This window comes from Telopea speciosissima, chromosome 2 (genome assembly GCF_018873765.1).
Source record: "Telopea speciosissima isolate NSW1024214 ecotype Mountain lineage chromosome 2, Tspe_v1, whole genome shotgun sequence".
Classification (NCBI taxonomy): Eukaryota; Viridiplantae; Streptophyta; class Magnoliopsida; order Proteales; family Proteaceae; genus Telopea; species Telopea speciosissima.
This window is the reverse complement of record NC_057917.1, coordinates 73,454,405-73,473,882: the sequence shown is the minus strand read 5'-3', so window position 1 is coordinate 73,473,882 and position 19,478 is coordinate 73,454,405. Positions and strand designations below refer to the sequence as shown.

General features: G+C 40.0%; 1 protein-coding gene across 2 annotated transcripts in view; it reads left to right on the top strand.

The window, feature by feature from the left end:
- The window catches only part of LOC122653155 (structural maintenance of chromosomes protein 3), a 45,247-nt gene that overhangs the window by 5,675 nt on the left and 20,094 nt on the right, over nt 1-19,478 (top strand). For both annotated transcript variants that reach the window (XM_043847096.1, XM_043847095.1), the window contains exons 7-19: nt 1,029-1,108; nt 1,189-1,267; nt 1,358-1,475; nt 1,563-1,738; nt 2,702-2,947; nt 3,056-3,177; nt 3,830-3,974; nt 4,484-4,656; nt 4,737-4,836; nt 11,321-11,457; nt 11,590-11,791; nt 18,039-18,126; nt 18,209-18,358. In XM_043847096.1, coding sequence (XP_043703031.1) covers nt 1,029-1,108; nt 1,189-1,267; nt 1,358-1,475; nt 1,563-1,738; nt 2,702-2,947; nt 3,056-3,177; nt 3,830-3,974; nt 4,484-4,656; nt 4,737-4,836; nt 11,321-11,457; nt 11,590-11,791; nt 18,039-18,126; nt 18,209-18,358 — 1,816 coding nt within the window. The remainder of the gene's footprint in view (nt 1-1,028; nt 1,109-1,188; nt 1,268-1,357; nt 1,476-1,562; nt 1,739-2,701; nt 2,948-3,055; nt 3,178-3,829; nt 3,975-4,483; nt 4,657-4,736; nt 4,837-11,320; nt 11,458-11,589; nt 11,792-18,038; nt 18,127-18,208; nt 18,359-19,478) is intronic.

Sequence of the window (19,478 nt, the reverse complement as noted above, 5' to 3'; positions counted from 1 at the left end):
AATATCTAGGAAAAGTGGGGTGTTACAATGAGACTGGGCATGGTGGGGAGTGCTCTCCTTTGCCATTGGGGGGGGGGGGGTGGGGGTGTGTGTGTGGAAATTATGGAAGCACTCATGAATACTTCAAGATTCGATGGTCTTTGCAACGTGATTTTCGGGATGAATGAATTCTTTCTTTCCCCTTCTGTTCCAATAGAGTTTCAGGGATTTATTGAGGTTTGGTCAAAACATGGATACTTGTGATTTGGAGAGTAGGTGGTTTTGAGTTAACTGTTTTTTTTGGGGGGGGGGTGTTGGTGGTGGTGGTAAGGGTTGTACTGATCCTCCCCCCTTTTACGACGCAACCCTTACATCCCACCATAAAAGAAAAGAAAAAGAAAAAAGAAAAAGAGGCACATATCTTTGAGTTTTCCTGTTAGTTGGGTATTGATATGCAAGGACGGTTCTAGGATCATCAGTACTGCACCCGCTTGTTTTATCTGCCTTACTACTATTATTATTAGGGAAAAAGATGGGTCTGGCACCAGTATGCAGAATTTCTGTGCACGCTCTCTCACATCCCACCCGTGGACCCCACACACTCTCTCCTCATTAAACCCCCTGCTGGACGATTTGATTTCCCTCCCCATCATTGGTAGGAACTTGCACTTTGGCGTTGTAGCGATCCCTCTCCCTTATTAGTATTTTCTTCCTAGAAGCAAAGATTTAGTTGTTAAGAAAAGATATATGTTACAGTACAGGAAACATTTGGTTATGTTAAATGAAGTTAAACTGTTAAAGGTTCTTTAATCTTCAACATGGCCCCCCCCCCCCCCCAAATAAAAAAATTACTTTTCAGATCAGTATGTTTATAATTGGACTACATACAGAAAGTAGAAAGATAATGCATATATGTGTATTTATGCAATTGTGCTATGGTTAGCAACATGTTTCTGTCTTGTATATAGGTCATATAAAACCTACTCCAAGGCACCCACCCCCTGCTTTTTTCTTTTCTTCTAAACTATCCTCATTTTCTTGCATGATAGGTTGACAAGGAGGAAGTGCGCTTACGAAGAACAATTGGTCTCAAGAAGGATGAGTATTTCTTGGACGGAAAACATATCACGTGAGCTTACAGCTGTATGTTTACGTATTTGTTTCCTTGGCTGTTTTTAGTTGAATAACAATAGGTAATTGTACTAGCAGGAAGACAGAAGTTATGAATTTATTGGAAAGTGCTGGGTTTTCTCGTTCCAATCCTTACTATGTTGTGCAACAAGGGAAGGTATGGAATTTCTAATTTCATGGACTTGTGTTGTTATATTAAGCATTAATTCTTTGTTATCTCTAACTAGACTCTTTATCTGTTCCATAGATAGCATCGTTAACATTAATGAAAGATTCCGAGCGCCTGGATCTGCTGAAGGAAATAGGTGGCACCCGTGTTTACGAGGAAAGACGCCGCGAAAGCTTGAAAATTATGCAAGAAACTGGCAAGCTAACATCTCATTGAACCAGTTCCATCTTATGTATTGTTTGCAGCTTCTAAGTTCTAATACGGAGTTCTCTTCCATTATTAGGTACTAAGAGGACACAGATAATTCAAGTTGTTCAATACTTGGATGAGAGATTAAGAGAGCTGGATGAAGAGAAAGAGGAATTGAAAAAATATCAGCAGCTTGACAAGCAGCGAAAATCTCTGGAATATACAGTATATGACAAGGAACTCAATGATGCTAGACAGAAATTGGCAGAGGTTGCTAATATGTGATGCTTTTAAATTGCAACAGATATGCTACTGCCAGTATTTATGTGGAAGTTTTGAAATTATGGCTTTAGTTATATTTTAATTCATTGTTTGTCAAGTTATTTTCCTTGTTTGATAGCCTATACCTACTTCTACTTTATACTTGATGGATTTTAAGCTAGTGAGTTATGAACAGTAGCTTGATTCAAGTAGATTTAATTACTGATGTTCTTTGTTTCAAGACAATGAAGGCAGCAAGTAGAGGATAGGAATTTAACTATGAATTCAAAAGGGAAATTGCTGGTGAACTAAGCTTCTGTTGAAATTACTGGTGAAATAAGCTTCTGTTGAAATGTGGAAACCTGTAGAGACTGAAAAGTATTTTTATTATAAAAAAGAGTGTTGTTGAATGCGACAACCTGGAGGGACTGTAAAGTAGTTTTGTTATGAAAAAAAAGTTGCTTTCTTACTGTTAAACATGCACAAGGGTTCACTGATCTCAGTTCAGAACTCTTCTCGTCCATTTGTTGTTGGATCATTGTTTTGTACTTTGGGAGTGACAAATTGGAGTAGAAGATGGGAAGGTTGATATATGATTGTGGATATTGATTCAACTGCATGGGGCATATTTTCCATATATAGTTCAAGGATACTTTCTTTGCAGTCTGGAATGTCAACAAATAACATAGGTTTATTTTATTCAAATGTTCGAAAACATTGTTGATGCTGTTCTTGTTTTCCTTACGGAAAACTAATTACTTGTAGGTGATATTTTTCCTTGAGAGCCTTTGGTCTTATAACCTACAAAACAGGCGAAGCTTTCATTCCTATGCATGCACATTGTTATATTGAGAGTAATCATTTTAATATTGCAAGTAAAATTTATATGAAAATTGCATTCCGACTTCATGCTTTGACATGCTTCTATCTCTGAATCCAATTTAACATTAAAGTTGTCTAACTGTTTTTTAGATAGATGAGGCTCGAAGCAAGGTTTCTGAGAAGTCAACTAAGATGTATAATAGTGTGCTGGATGCTCATGAAAATTCCAAGGACTTGGAGAAGAAATTTAAAGACCTAACCAAAGATATTCAAGGTTTAAACAAGGAGAAAGAAGCAAGAGAAAAACGGCGCACAGAAACAATAAAGAAACATGCACAGGTTGAGCTTGATGTCAAAGATCTGGAAGAGAGAATTTCTGGGAACATTCGAGCAAAGGTATTCTTCCCCTGATCTTCATGTTTATTCTTAGAATTTTATGAGAAGAGATTATCGTTAAGATTAGCTACATAATTTGATGCCAAAACAAACTTTTAATTCTTCTAGGAGGATGCTGCAAGGCAGCTCGAGATTTTACAGAAAGAAATTCAGGATTCCAGGGATGAACTGGACAAAATTAAGCCTCTATATGAAGCCCAAGTGATTGAAGAGGAAGAAATAACAAAAGGGTATGTCTCATGGACACCAGCAGATCTGAACCATCTTTATACAACAAGAAATATTTTCATGATAGCTCAGTATGTATTCGTTAAATGAACTCCAAACAAAGTTGGTGCGACTTTGAGTAACATGTTCTCATTATCTTTGCTTTCTCTTCCTCCAAAAATATTTTTATCCCTATCCTTTCAGTGTTCTAGCAGCATCTGATTTTTTGCCTAAAACAGTTAAGAGAACTAGTTTCTTTGAGAGTCCTAATATCTGCCTTGTGGCAGGTTGGATGGGCCCAATGTTTATCGACAGGGGGGGGGGGGCTAAGGTTCCATTTAGCTTTGAATTTCCAGTAAGAAAATGAAACTATTGATAAACAAATGGGCAGTTGAAAAATCATTGGAAAATGCAAATGCATGGGTTTATATTATTGAATTAGCTTTAAAATTTGATGCATGGCCAATCCAGGCCATGCTCTATCTATCCAACAGTCAAACATCAGTACACCACATTTCCCTTCCATTAAGAATTAGGTGGACCACACGAAAAGCCTTCCTTGTGAGCCATGAAAAGAAACTGTTGCCAACATGTAAACATGATTCTATCTGTGAAGTCAGGTTTTCATGAGATCTGATTTATTCTATTTGCTTATTCATTTTGTGACTCTTGTAGAATAATGGATCGTGAAAAGCAGCTTAGCATTCTTTATCAAAAACAGGGTCGTGCCACCCAGTTTTCTAGTAAAGCTGCACGTGACAAATGGCTTCAAAAAGAAATTGATGAAAGTCAAAAAGCTCTTTCAGCAAATTTGGTCCAGGTAATTATTGAAAACCTTCAGTCATATTTTAACATAAACCGTACAAGGTTGTTTGGACTTCTGGTTGCATTATCCAATTTCCTTGAGCCTCCTGCAGAACCCAATATATATCTCATATAGGAAAGAAGTTTGGTAGTGACCAAGCAATGAAAACATGAAGTGGGACTGTGGGAGGGGGAAAAAACTTTCCTATATCGGTGCTATATCTGCCTATGTGTATTCTTACAATTGGGGCACCTCTGCAGCTTATTCTCTCAAAACCCTTACTGAAGCTCAGAATCAGGCATGCTTATTATGCTGGCCTCTGTTACCACACCTGCTTCTTGGCAACCAGCTAGTGGCTTTAGCTGTTGTTGCTGTATTCTTTAACATGCTTGTTCTCTGTCCTTGGCTTCCCACAGTAATTTGGTGTTCTTCTAAAGCTCTCTCTGTAGAACTTTCTTAGTGTACATCATGAATGAGTAGTATCTCTGGGATTAAGAACTGATTCTCCACTGTGTTCTTTTCAGGAGAAGAAGGTTCAAAATGAAATCCAGCAGCTTAATGCTAATCTGAAAGAGTGGGATCTGTCCATAGAGAAGCGGAAGACTGAGGCAAGAAAAATTGAATCCAATATCCTCAAGTCTCGGGAAGGTTTCAGTAGTTTCAAGAAGCAAAGGGATCGCCTACAAGATGATCGGAAGTATGGTTTGGCATCGGTATTGTATTTGTACAAGGAAAAATTCTTATTCTTTACAGTTACGAGTTTAAATATCTTTCTAGGTCCCTTTGGGCGAAAGAAAGCGAGCTTCTCACCGAAATTGATACACTTAAGGCAGATGTCGTGAAGGCAGAAAAGAGCCTGGATCATGCTACTCCTGGTGTGAGTAGTTATTTTCCTTTACTCTCTTAATTCATTAGGGGAAGGTAAATAAACCTAATCTCATATGTTCAAGACACCTTTACTTGGGACGGCTTGAGTTTATACAAATATTTAAATTAAACACTTCCAGAAGACAGGTGTATAAACTATTCATCCAAGTTTAGCAGTGATACCTGCCATTTTGATGAAGATGCCTCATCCAAGGAGTTGTTTCTTGTTTCGTTTTGTCTTATTTATAATGCTTCTTTGCTTAGTAAGGTTTCTCCACCTTGGGATCTTGCCATTTAACCTAGTGTTGTAAGGAAAGCCTCGAGTTCTAGAATCTGGATATAGCTGAATTGCAGCACTGTATATGAAGATCCATATTTCAATTTCTTTTAGGCCATTTTACACCAACAATTCCTGATGTATTTAGCTTCTGGATCTGGTTTTTTTTTCTGTCTGCACACTATCTGATTGCCTTTTGAAAGATGTTTTTTTTTGGGTGAATAATAAATTCATTACCAAAGAGGAAAGAAAGAAAACTACAACCCTCAAATTGGAGGGATAAAAAGCAATAACCAACAGCCAAAGACTCAAACAGGGGAGCCCACAGCTTGAAGAGAGATAGAGGGAAGACCCCAGGAAACAACAATGAGCCTGTTCCTTGGGGTGTCATTACAAGTAGAGGGAGCAACCGAACTAAGTTTGATTTTAATTTCAAAAGAGATGGAATTCCAAATCTGATTGAGAGTTCGAGAATTGGTGATCCATTTCCGTAAATTTCGCTCCATCCAAATATGATTGATCACAGCACAAAAAACCAGCTTTCCAACCACATTACAAAGGGAAGAACCTCCAAAAGTCATATCAACCCAAAACCATTCTCTGTCAAAAGGAAGAATCCGACGATTTCTTGGCCAGCATTAAGCAAGGATGCCTTTCTAGATGGAACAGGAGAAAGGGCATGCAAAGAATAGATGATTGGAATCCTCAATCCCATTCCAACAGAGACCACAATTAGGGGGAACAATGATGTGCCGATGCCAAAGAAAGGACTGCGTTGGAAGGCAGTTAGAGAAGACTCTCCAGACCGTAAAGCAGTGCCGGGGAATGTGGTGTTTGAACCAAACAAGTTTCCTCCAAGGTACAAGAGGTTGACGAGTCCGAATGAGATCCCAATCAGCTTTGTAGCTGAAAGCCTGAAAGAACCAGAAGAGTTTGGCAGCCAAGTAATACAGTCATCCCTATGGTGGGGTCTTCTGGTAATAGAGGACAATAAATTCCAGATATTAGTAAGCACAGGGTTTGAGGAATCTGGGGGGGCCCAGCCATTAGCATCTATGATATCAGCCACCAAAGCATTTCTAGGCAACCCAGAGCCATAAATAGTTCTAGGGCTGACTTGATGAAGGAGAATTCCCATAGGGTGCCAATGATCCAGCCACAGGGAAGTGGAATTCCCATTACCAATGTGAGAGTGTATAGTTCCAAGGACAATGGGGCGAAAAGCAAGGATTTTGTGCCAGATCCAGGAAGCATCCGAAGAGATGGAGACTGTCCAAATGGAATCCGATCGAAGAAGCCCAGAATAAATCCAATCCACCCAAATACTTTTCTTTCTAGAAGCAATCTTCCATATCAACTTGATGATGCTAGCTGAATTCACCTCCTTGATCCTTTTGATACCCAAGTCTCCTTCCACCAAAGGGAGACAAACTGAAGCCCAACTAGTTGGCCGGAGAAACCTTGAGGAATCAGGGCCTTTCCAGTGGAAAGACATAAGGGATTCCAAGGCTTTTATGATGGAGTGAGGCAGCCCATAAATTCCAGACCAGTAGATGTAGGAAGCTTGCGACACAGACTTGACGAGCACCGGGCGACCCGCATAAGAGAGAAGCTTGCCTTTCCAGAGTTGAAGTCTTTTCCTAATGAGGTTCAGCATGGGAGTACAATGATGGGCCGATAATCAGGCCAAAATTAAAGGGAGACCCAAGTATTTGACTGGAAACTAACCAATGGGGAAGCCACATTTTCCCATCAAAATAACTTTGTCCAGATCAGAAACCCCGGCCAAGAAAAGAAGGGACTTAGATGGATTGATCTGGAGCCCTGATAAAGCTTGGAAATGCTACAAACAATGCATAATAGACTCAAAGGAGCTAATGGAAGCCTTGGAGAAAATCATGAGATCATTAGCGAACGCCAAGTGAGATAGCTTGAGGGCTTTGCATTTGGGGATGGGGGTGATGAGCTACTGATTAGCGCATAATTGGATCTCCTGAAAAAGAATTTCCAGAGCTAATGTGAAAATATAAGGGGAGAGGGGGCAACCTTGACGAACACCCACAGTAGAAGCAAACTAGGCAGCCGGGCTGCCATTAACAAGCACTGAGAACCTAGGTATAGATATACAGCAATGGATCCAATGGATGATTACCGGAGGAAATCCCATCTTAGCAAGCACTTTGTCAATGAAGTCCCATCTCAGAGAATCAAAAGCTTTGTGAATGTCAATCTTCAAAAGAGCAGCTAGGGCATGGTTCTTTCTCTCAAAACCTTTGACTATCTCATTGCAAAGAAGTATATTATCCGAAATGTTCCTACCTGGGATGAAGGCAGGCTGATTTTCACTGACAAGGAGATCGACAACACTCTTGAGCCTGAAAGCAAGGATTTTTGCAATGAACTTGTATATCAGGTTACAGAGGGCAATGGGCCTGAAATCCGACATCATTGAAGCTCTCTTCTTCTTTGGAATGAGGCAAAGAAAGGTATGGTTCACCCCTTTAATCTGGCTTGGATTAAAGAAAAAACTTCTGATAGCTTTGATGAGATCATCCTTAATAATTTCCCAAGAGGCTAAGAAGAACCCCATACTGAACCCATTCGGCCCAGGAGCCCGGTTCAACTTGAGAGAGTGAATAGCAGTAATAATTTCAGCCGCCGAAGGAATGGCACTAAGGGACTGAATAAGCTCATTAGGAATGAATTTATTGAGCAAATTATTTGGAATCGGATCCGTAGCATGCTAAGAGCCATAAAAAGATCCTTGAAGTGGTTCACAGCCAAGTCTTTGATGTCTTTCACAGTATGTAACAGGAGAACGATCTGGAGCAACCAACTGTAATATGGAATTGAAGTTGGATCTTGATTTTATAGATCGGTTGAAGTAGGCTGAGTTAGAGTCCCCTAGCTCCAGCCACTTAATTCTAGACTTCTGTCTTAAAAAACTTTCCTCTTGGGAGGGAGGCAAAGATAGCTCGAGGTAGGCAGCTTTTTCATTAGCAACAAGTTGACAATTGAGGTTATCCAATTGGATTTGCAGCTGAATGGTAGCTAGTTTATCCTTGCAATCCTGAACATGCTGGGATATATTACCAAAAGTATTGGTGTTCCAATCTTTAAGAGCAGTTTTCACATTCCTAAGCTTCCTAGCAAAAGCAATAAGGTGAGAAGAAAAAGCTTGAACAGGCTTGTCCCAAGCATCCTTGACAGTGGTAAGAAAAGTGGGGTGAGAGGACCACATGTCAAAGTATTTAAAAGGTTTAGGACCAAAGGAATTGTATGGTTGGATAGATAGAGAGATAAGGCTATGGTCAGAAATTCCAGGGGTGTCAAAGGTAGCATATGAAGAGGGAATGGAAGCAAGCCAATTTTCATTGACAATAACTCGATCAAGCTTACAATCAATAAGGGAGCTCCCAGCCCTTTCATTGCTCCAAAAGAACGTAGGGCCAGTCCAGCGAAGGTCATCCATACCCAAGTCCTCAATACAATCATTAAAAGCAGCCATAGAATCAAGATCCAAATAATCACCTCCCTGTTTTTCAAACCCAAATCTGATCACATTGAAGTCTCCACCAATGCCCCAAGGGAAAGGGCCTATAAGACTAGCAGTGTTGCGGAGATCATCCCATAAAGATAGCCTCTGTAAAGGGCAGTTAGAAGCATAGATAACAGTGAAAAAGAAGGTGAATTGGTTTAGGCAATCTGAGAAGCTTAAGTGGAGGAATTTGGCTGAAGAGGCGATCAGGGAAATCTTAATTTTTGAAGAGTCCCATAAAATCCATATACGACCATCTGGGTGATGGTTATAATTGGATAAGAAAGACCAACCCGCAGCAATGGAGTTCAAAATTCTGGCAGCATTGGGCTCTTTAACATGAGTTTCCAGCTAGCAACAGAAGGTGGAATGATGAAGCCGAATACCGGCTCTAACAACAACATTTTTACAAGGGGAATTGAAACCCCGAGTGTTCCACACAACTCCGTGATTCATTTGGGCATGGACAGGGGTTGCGCCTGAGTCCCCTGGAGCCGGGATATGATACTTCGAGACGAGGAGGAGCTACGGTGACTTCGGTTATAGGAGCAGGCAAGAGAGTTCAAAGCAACAGGAGCAGAGAGAACAGGGGAGTTGCAGAGGTTATTGGATAAAGGAAGAGGATCGAGTAAAGGAGAAGGTGAGTCCTTGTTGGATGCTAAGGAATCCCCCACTTGATGACCCGACCCAGGTGGATTTAAAGGAGAACCCAAAGGGTCTAATGAGGGGGGCCACAAAGGTGGATGACTTATGGGTTTTTTTTTTTTCTTTTGGGTCTTTGTTTTTTTTGTGCGGAGGGCTTTTTAGATATTTGGATCACAAGGGTTAGAGACGAGGGAGAAGACATTTGGGTTGAGGGTCCCACAATAGGGTTACAGGGGAACTAACAATAAAGGGGAATTTTCAGAGAAAACATGGGAAAGGGGAGGCATAGAGTCTCTCGTAGGAGAAGAGATAGCGAGATCTCTCGTAGGAGATGTCATAGGCTCCAACGGGATTTCAGGATGCAGAGATGGCAAGGGCACCGACAACTCCTGTGGGATTGAAGCTTGATCTCCAGAGGTGTCAGACAGGTCTTCAGCCAGCGGTGATGCCATGAGCGATCGACTTTGATGAACAACTGAATCAAGGATCTTCTCGGGGGCAAGGGCCAGACTTCAAAGGGGCATTGTCAGATAAAGCAGCAAAACGATTTTGTCCAATGGATAAAGCAGTGTTACTCAAGATGTTGCCTTGTTGGACCACCAGAGCACGACCATGAGGCCGGCGGTGAAGTCTGGAACGAGTTCTGCCTCTGGATTGGGAAGTAAACCTTGAGGTAGCTTCAGAGATCAAATTGTGGTCTACAGAGGCAGGAGCAAGCTCAGTTGGAGGGTTGGTGCCAGAAATAAGAAAACAAAGAGAAGAGTCGTGTCCGAACTTCTTGCAAATCAAACATTGAGGAGGCTTCCAATCGTAATGGATTTCCTGTTCAAAGGAATAGTCATTCCCTTCATTCAGAGTGATGAAAGATGGCAAAGGTTCATCAGTAGCAACTTCCACACAAATACGAGCAAACGCCAGCTGAAGCTTCCGCATTGTTTGCACATCTGAGAACAAGGGTTTCCCCAACATAGAGCCTGCGGTGCTAAGGCCGTCAGTGCACCAATAGTAGAGAGGAAGCCTAGGAAGTGAGACCCAGAGGGGGATAGTAGAGAGATCAACTTGGCGGAGCTGCAAGTGATGGTGCCATTGCTGAAGAAAAATGGGTTTCTTCCCAACTTACCCAGTGCCTCCTTCAAGCACTCGATTCTTGTCGTGATCGTAGAAGAACTTGAAAATGAAGAAACCGTTATCGAGGAGATAGGTGTCAAGAGTACCAAGGGTTCTCCATTGCTTGGATAGAGACGCTTTGACAATGTGGAAAGGAGATCTAGAACCGAGAAAATGGCCAACTAAAGAAGACTCCCAAATATTTTCTTCATTATCGAGATATGCAGAGGATCAAATGGCTACCTTAGTAGACCTAACAACCGATGGAGCAACAAAGTGTAGGGGGAGACCCTCAAACGAGAGAGATGGGTTGTGGGAGGAATTGAAGAAAGAACTCCATTTGGGATGGCCAGAAGCAGAAGGAGAAGGTGAAACAAAACCGGGAGGAGAAACAGAAAGAGGAGGGGGAGGGGGAGGGGGGGGGAGAGGAAGAAGGCATCATACCGTCAAAAGTTTAGGACATCAGGTTACCGGAGATTCCATGTCTCCGAAGACATGCCTGAAAAAATGCCTTTTGAAAGATGTTACTTTAATAAATTCTCAAGTTCAATTAGCAGGAGAATGTTTTCCTGCTCACTGTTCATATTCCTGATCTATCTTAGTTCCAAGCGACTCCACTAATCAAAGTCAGGGTTCTGGGGGCCTGAAAGATAGGATTATGGAGTTGGACGATGGATTAGATACCATATACATATCAAAGTGTTTGGATGCATATTAGGTTCATTTTAGAGGAACATTGTTTTGTTTTCACAGCAGCGAAGTTTTTCTTTCTACTCATGTTCCAATTGAACACTTTCCATTTTTGATTATTCTCAAAGGAGAAGATTATTCTTTTTACCAAACATATGCGGGATCAATAATCGATACTTTATTTCATTTTATATTATTAGCTTAATAATATTGTTATGGCTCACATAAACTTAACAGGATATCAGAAGAGGGTTGAGTTCTGTCCGAAGGATCATTAGAGATTATAACATTGAAGGAGTTATAGGTCCAATTCTCGAGTTGCTTGATTGTGAAGAAAAGTTTTTTACTGCTGTGGAAGTTACTGCTGGAAACAGGTCTGACCATCCTATTGGAGTTTCTATCATGAATCTTTGGGCTCTATTGCAATTTTGTCATGAGATTTTATTTGCCATGTACTCCATGCTTCTAATGGGTTATCTACGGCTTCTGTTATTGTGTGTATGTAGCTTGTTTCATGTGGTTGTTGAGACGGATGAAATATCAACTCAAATAATAAGACACCTTAATGCATTAAAAGGTGGGCGAGTTACTTTTATACCATTGAACAGGGTGAGGGCCCCACATGTAACCTATCCTAGGAGTTCGGATGTGATACCTTTGATAGACAAACTGAAATTCTCTCGCAATCTTTCTCCAGCTTTTGCACAGGTTAGCCCTAATCTGACTCTTTAATTGAATTCAGTTTCTGTACTCTGCAAGTGATTTTTGTTTCCTATTAAAACATTGATTTGTGTTGGGTACATTCTCTGAGTAGTGCTTTGTACATTGTGATTTGCTTCAAATGATTATCATCGTCATAAGTTCGTAATCATCATTAGGTTTGAAACTGCATGTTTGGCAGATGAACTGCGTATTCTATGCTGTGCTTATAACATTTAGTGTATTCCTGGCTCTGATAAGCATCCACATCCAAGAAATTATTAAGCGATCATTTCTTCACTGCTGTTGTTTTTTTGATTTATTTAAACTTTCTGGTTGACTGTGGTGTTGGGATTGCTTTTGTAGATTAGGTATCGGGTGCTCTGTTAGCATTTTTTTTCTTGATGGGATGGGGGGTTTGGGGTTTGATACTATTCATTGTGGCAGGTTTTCTAGAGTGCTCTTTAGTGGAGTGTGTCATTGGAGTTCTTCCTCTCCTCCCCCCCTTTTCTTTGGTGGGGTATTATGGGGGGGGGTGTCTTTGTTTACTTTTGTTGGTTCTTTGCTTTCTTATATCTTCCTGTGGTTGCTGATAGAAAACTTCTAAGAACCCTAGAATGAGTGAGTATCCAACCTAGAACATTACAGCCCCCCCCCCCCCTTTTTTTTGGGGGGGGGGGGGGAGGGGCATATAAATCAGCAAACCCTGTTTCTCAAATCTGGCTGGACTCTTAACTGAATTTTGTTACATAAAACTTCAGTCCTTTAGATTTCCTATACTCCACTGATGGAAAAACCTCTAAGAACCCTAGAATGAGTGAATATATATAGGGAAAATCTTGTTGTAACCTTACTCCCTTGGTGTATGTTATTCGCTGATGATATTGTTTTGATTGATGAGACAGTGGAAGGGATTAATGGGAAACTGGAGTTATGGAGATCTAGCTTGGAATCAAAAGGTTTTAAGTTAAGCAGAACAAAGATAGAATATATGATGCGTAACTTCGGCCAAACCAGGAGAGTTGTTGAAGTGCTGAAACTTGAGGAGCGAGAGATACCACAAAGTGAATGCTTTAGATACCTGGGGTCAAGCTTTAACAGAGAGGGTGATATAGAGGATGATGTTTCCCACAGAATTAAAGTAGGATGGATGAAGTAGAGAGGTGCTTTGGGAGTGTTATGTGACAAATGTATGCCTGTTAAGCTTAAGGGGAAATTCTACAGGACAGTAATAAGACTAGTTATGACATATGGGGCGGAACGTTGGGCAGTTAAGAAGAGTAGTATAGATAAGATGAGTGTAGCAGAGATGAGGATGTTGAGGAGGATGTGCGGCAAGACCAGAAGAGATAGAATAAGAAATGATTTTATTAGAACTGAATTGGGAGTTGCACCAATCCAGGACAAATTCCATGAGAGCCGCTTGGGATGGTATGGTCATGTACAACGGAGACCCATGGATGCACCAGTAAGGAGTGACTAGATTCAGTTTGACGGAGCTAAAAGAGATAGGGACAGGCCTAAAATGACTATTGGAGAAGTGGTAAGAAAGGATAGGCATGTAGTAGGGCTCGATCCTAGGATGACTGTAGATAGAGTTGTTTGGAGGACAAGGACCCGTGTAGCCGACCCCTTGTAGGGGGATGTTCTTAGGATGCTGCTTTGACTTCTTTTCCTATTTATTTTCCTCTTACATCCTTTACTCCTTTTTACTTCTTTCTACTTCTCTTTTTTTACTATTTTCATCTACTCTTTTTTTACTATTATCAGAGCCTCTATCATAGCCTCTATCGGATCCTTTTCCTCTTACTTTTTTGCCCCTTGTCATATTTCCCAAACATTATTTTGGTCATAGGTAAAAAAGTGTTTTCAACTCAAGTTTAAAGTGACTTATCATTATTTCATTTTCAAAAGCTGTCATTGTCCATGTGCAATGACAGGATTACCCTTGCATTAAATAGCTTTAGGGAAAATCTTGTTGTAATCTTACTTTTTTGCTCCTCGTCTTATTTCCCAAACATTATTTTAGTCATGGGTAAAAAAGTGTTTTCAACTCGAGTTTAAAGTGACTTATCATTATGTCATTTCCAAAAGCTGTCATTGTCCATGTGCAATGAGTCAATGACAGGTTACGCTTGCATTATATAACTTTAGGGAATAAGACAAGGGTCAAAAAAGTGAGGTTACAACTTCTTAGTTCACCTACTTGGTGACAACAAGATGCACCCTATATATGTATGTGTGTGTGTGTGTGAAAGGGAGAAATAAGAGAATAAGATACTAAAACAGCAGAAACAGAACAGGTATTGGTTTGGTAGTTATATGATTCAAACTGACCTGTTTTCAGACTGTTCCCTGAGAAAGATGCTTGCTGAAATCCTGCAACTTCAGTGCCTTACGATAGTGAAAGAAAGGGAAAATAAAGTAGAGAAATACGAAGGGAAATAGGAGAGAGAGAACGTTGATAGAGAAAGAGAGAGAGAGAGAGAGAAGGGATAGATAAAGAAAAGTAGGAGAGAAAGTAAGAGAAAGATAGGGCAAGAAGAGAAAATCAAAGGGAGGAAGAATGAGGAGAAAATATACCACAGGGCTTTTATATTCTTTAATTAATTAACTTAAGCTTTTCTTTTTTTTTTTTTTATTAAATGTAACACGACAAGGGAAAGAGAGGGAGAGAGAGTCGACACACCATATAAAAATTCCCAAACAAATGTTTTTATTCAATTCAAATCAATAATTGATGATAAGGACAAGACATATAAAGACCATAAATAAGAACTCTAATAGACTGACAACTCTAAAACCTCTTACCATGTTTACTCAATGTGTTGAAGACTCCTAACAATAACTAACTTCCTAAAGACTAAAGAACTAACCTACCACTCCCTAGCTTGGGCCCAACAACACTAACAGCTTATATAATTAATAAAAGTACAACTCTCCTCAACAATTAAAATTATTCCCAACTAACATAGCTACCAGCAATGGGCCTTGTATGGACCCAAAACTGAACCCATCGGCTTAGGCATTGAGCTGGATTTCTTGGGCTTGGGTTTGGCTTCCAAAGCCTATTGAATCGGTCTATCCACTCTAATGCTATTGCATCATAGAATGTCACAGACCAGAGTGATGGCATTCAGACAGATGATTATCTAACAGAAAGCGATGGCTTGGCAGATTTTACATGACAGTGAGTGTATACTATAACAATTTCATAAATGAATCTGGATCCCTTTGGCTGGCTTAGGAGTTTGAGGAAACTCAAGACTTGAAGCAAGAGAATTTGTATTCATAAGGAAGATGGATGGTGAACTTAACTGGATGAGATGAATTTAAATGTTAGATTGAGTCTTGTTAAGATGCTGGAATACTAAATCTTCTGTTAGTGTTTTCTCTGAGAAAATCTAGATGGGTTTACAAGAGTTTTCGAGGAGAACAGAGGGTTGGGTAGGTTATTTGTAGTAGTTGGAACTGTTGTGTGCCAGCAGAGAATCAAGTTGTACCATCTGAAATAGGAGATTATTTTTGGGCAATTGTGGTTGCCAATTATCATTCTCTTTCTAATGGAATCCTAATCACCTATTGCTGGTGATAAGGAAGTTGAAATCTAAAGGTTGTAATAGAACAAGAGAAGAGGAGAGAAGATGAGAGTTGCCAATTATCATTCTCTTTCTATTGGAGAAGAAGAAAAGAAGAGAAGAAGTTGGCGGTGAATGTGTTGTGGGAGAGACTAGATTTCTCTCCCTTATATTGATTCACTTAATTATATATGAGAAATTACATACTTACCCCCATGTAACATAACGTAGCCTAGGGAGGAAAAAGAAGAAAAAAGATAGAACATAATACAAGATATTAGCCCAGTACCCAAAGTACCCTTATTACGTAAACTCTAACAAAGGAAAACCAAGAATCACCAGGATCATAGGGCTAAACACAAACTAGAAATAAAGCATGTTCTGTAACTCACAGTGTACAGCCTTATCCCACCATTGGATCAGGCTTAAACCCCCAGCGAAAGAAGGTCCTGAAGGGAATGCTGTACCCTCAAAATATGGGCTGGATCTGTTCACTTGATCTGTAGTGTTACAAAGGCTCAAGTTCTGCTGCAGAAATCTCCAATACATTAAAGCCACAAGGAAGAGATTGAACTTCCAAGGGACCAGCTTGTGATGGATCTCGATAGCCCAGTCTTCAGAAGATCAGCAGCACTCAACAATGCAGAAATAAAACCTTTGACACCTTCTGATTATTTGTTTATTGCAAGGTAATGAAAATGGAAACAAAACTTAATGGAAAAGAATAAGAATAAGAAGATAGGGAGGGAGGGATATGACCAAGGCCTCTCACCTATGGCTTTGGTCTGTTTCTCACAGAGCTAAGGAATCTCTTCTTCACTGTATCTCACAGCAACTGCATCTCACAACCATGGTGTTGAAACCAAACTTGGCCTTTTTCATCAAATCGTGTTGAGCACTAAAGGCTCTTACAAATAAATAGACTGTTGTTCAGAAAATAAGGAAATAAGCCAATCAAGAACCCCACACATGGTGTAGGGTCTTGTACAGAAAGTAATTTATAAAAAAGGAAAGAAGACAAGCGAATTCTAAGTAACTGAAATCTAACTAATGACTAGTAAATAAAATAGCAGCTAAATAAAATTAAAGAATTGCAGCTAGAAGTCTCCCGACAGAATAAACTACAGCTGCTGCAGCTGTAACCAATTCCAGAAAATATCTCCACGCAAGTCATAAAGAAGGGTCCTTAATGGGCCCAAACCTGGTCCATCAATTGGGCCTAGTATTGAAGCTTAAGTGACTGAGACTGTTGGGCTCGATGGGCTTCTTGGCTGGCACCTTGGGGCCTAAAGCTTTGCCGTCTCAGTTACTCGCCCCACCTTAAAAAAAATTTGAGCCCGAGTTTTAGAATGTCGAGGGACCAACCGTTTGTGATAACTGATGAATATCGCATTTCAGTCCATACAAGTACTCTGGTAGCTCACGATTACTTGATAAGTAGGGATATAGTCCTCAAGAGGTGGCCCCCTCTCCTCAATGAACTTGGGTGGAATAACATACTCCCATGTACTCAACCTCAAATTCAGACGTGTACTCAACTGCCATGTCCATAGAGTCTTCTTCTGTTGTGTCCTCTACCTCCACCACTTCAAACTTGAGCTCCTTTGGATTTTCTTCTTTGTTGTTCACATGTTCACAGTCTCCTCAGTTGTGAATTCATCTTCTGTGGAGTCTTCTTTAAGTGTTTCATCAATCACCACTTCAACTGTAGTGTCAAGTTCCTTATCATCCACTACTTTAACTTTGCTTGCTTCAAATTCTTCAATGTAAGCCTTGACAATAGGTTCATCAAGGACTGGCTCTTCCTTGGCGACACAAGTTGCTAGAATCTTTCCAACATTGACCTCAATTTCAGGTTCTGTTGCTTTGAAAGGTCTCTTCTCTTCCCAAGGAGTTGCTATAAATGGTTCTGGGACGCCCATATGTTGCTGCATTCTAGCTATTCGTTTATCCTGTTGAGCCATTTGCTTATTCAGTTGCATCAACTCCCTATGAACATAATCACGAATCTTTTGATTGTCGGCCGTGTGAGAGAGAGACTTTCATTGCTGGTCATGGTTGGCTCTGATACCAAATAATGGTAACAAATGGATCAGAACTGAATGCCTTAACTGAATATCTTTTATTTGTCAATCACAACAAATGCAATAAACAAGTTGGAAATTGGACAGAAATGACAGCTCTTGCACCTGTTCTTGATTGTAAGCGTATAGGTTGCAGTCCTAGATTGGGTTGTTTCAGTTTCAAAGCTGACTGAACTATATTTGGGTGCCTTATCTCTAATCTTGGCCCCTGATCCTTAATTATTGTGACATTCTTGTCAAATGCGCTTCAAGTGATGAGCTTTCTGTTACTTTTGCCTTCAAAAAGTGTTGTTAAATCATCAGGAAAAACTGTCATGAAAAATTATTTTTATTGGGTACTCTCATCATTTTAAAATCTTTCCTTTGTTATAGTTACTTGAATTGATGCACTTCTTTTGTTCTTACTTTTTTCATCTGGTGTGCCCACTGGTTAAGTTATTAATTGATGATAATGCAGAATCTCCTCATGAAACGTTCTTTTTTTTTTGGGAGGGGGGGGTGTAACTAACTGTCCATGATGCTGTTGCCATTGACTTTTCACCTCTCCAAGAAAAAAAAGTTGTCATTGGGATTGGATTTGGACTTTCTTCCCAGGTATTTGGTAGAACGTTAGTTTGCCGAGATTTGGATGTGGCTACAAGGGTTGCTCGAAGTGATGGTTTGGACTGCATAACTTTGGAAGGTTTGTATTGCATGACTCAGTTTTACATTTTATTTGGATTTTTTTGGGATAAGGTTTCACTACTTTTGTGTTCTCATACCAGGTGATCAAGTGAGCAAGAAAGGTGGTATGACTGGAGGATTTTATGATTATAGGCGTTCGAAACTGAAGTTTATGAACATTATTAGGCAAAACACAAAGTCCATCAATGCGAAGGGAGAGGAACTGAAAAAGATTAGACTGGATCTCGAAGATATCCTGATAAAGTTGATTTGTTCAGAAGTAGCAAACTTATTTCAGATTTTCAGTTTTAGCCTGTTTTGCCAATTTATCTTTGATATTTCTGTATGTTATCTTTTCCTTTATAAAACATCATAGGCCCTTTTGCAGAACCAGGGAGAAAAGAAGTATGGCACACCTCAGTACCACGAATGATGCACATGGTTTCATATATAAACAAGCAAATGTATTTTTCATGTATTAGGGCATGTCTTTATGCTGAGCTATTGGAGTGTGATTGTGTAGTTAGAAAAATATAAAATAATGGAAAATTTTATTAGGAGTTGAGGAGGATGATTAGTACAATAGTACATGTTATCTTTGTGCTGAAATTAGAAAAGATGTTAACCATCTTTTACTGAGATTTAGTTTTGCTGCAGCTGTGTAGGGGAGTTTTTGTTGGTCCTGGGTAGGCTTGGACCTCTTCAAATTATCTTTAACCATTTCTGAAGGAATGGACTGGGTTTAGAATTCTTCTGAGGATCATTCGATTCTTGGTGTACTGGTGCCTATGAATGGAAAGGAATCTGAGAATTTTTGAAGCTACAAAAGAATCAGTTTCCCCACAGTTTGTAAAAGGCTTAGAGAGAGTTTTGAGCTGGTTATCTCTGGTGCCGGATTTTTGGGAATCAATACATTTTTTTTATTTGGGAAAATTGGAAAGAGTCTGTAAATGGAGTTTGAGTTATCTGGTTCTTTTGGAACTGTAGAGGGGGAGGAGTGGGTCTTTATGTAGAGGGTCCTTTTGGAGACTGAGGTACTTGTATAGATTCCTGTTGGACCTGTTCAATCTTGGACAGGTTGATTTTTTGGCCTTTTTGTAATAAAATCTTCCCTTTCCCCCAACCCCACCCCCCCACCCCAAAAAAAAAAAAAAAAAAGAAACTGGAAAATAATAGAAGCATGCTTGATACTAGTAACCTCTTACATTTGATACAGAGTTACTTGAACTTGTTGTCTTCAAGATTGACTTTGGAAGCTAGGATCGGGTAAGATTTAGGCTAGGGTTCTTTTCTTTGTGGTTTGAACTGACCATAGAGGATGTGATGATATGAGGTGAAAATTCTTGATCAGATAATAGGTTGCTAATAGGT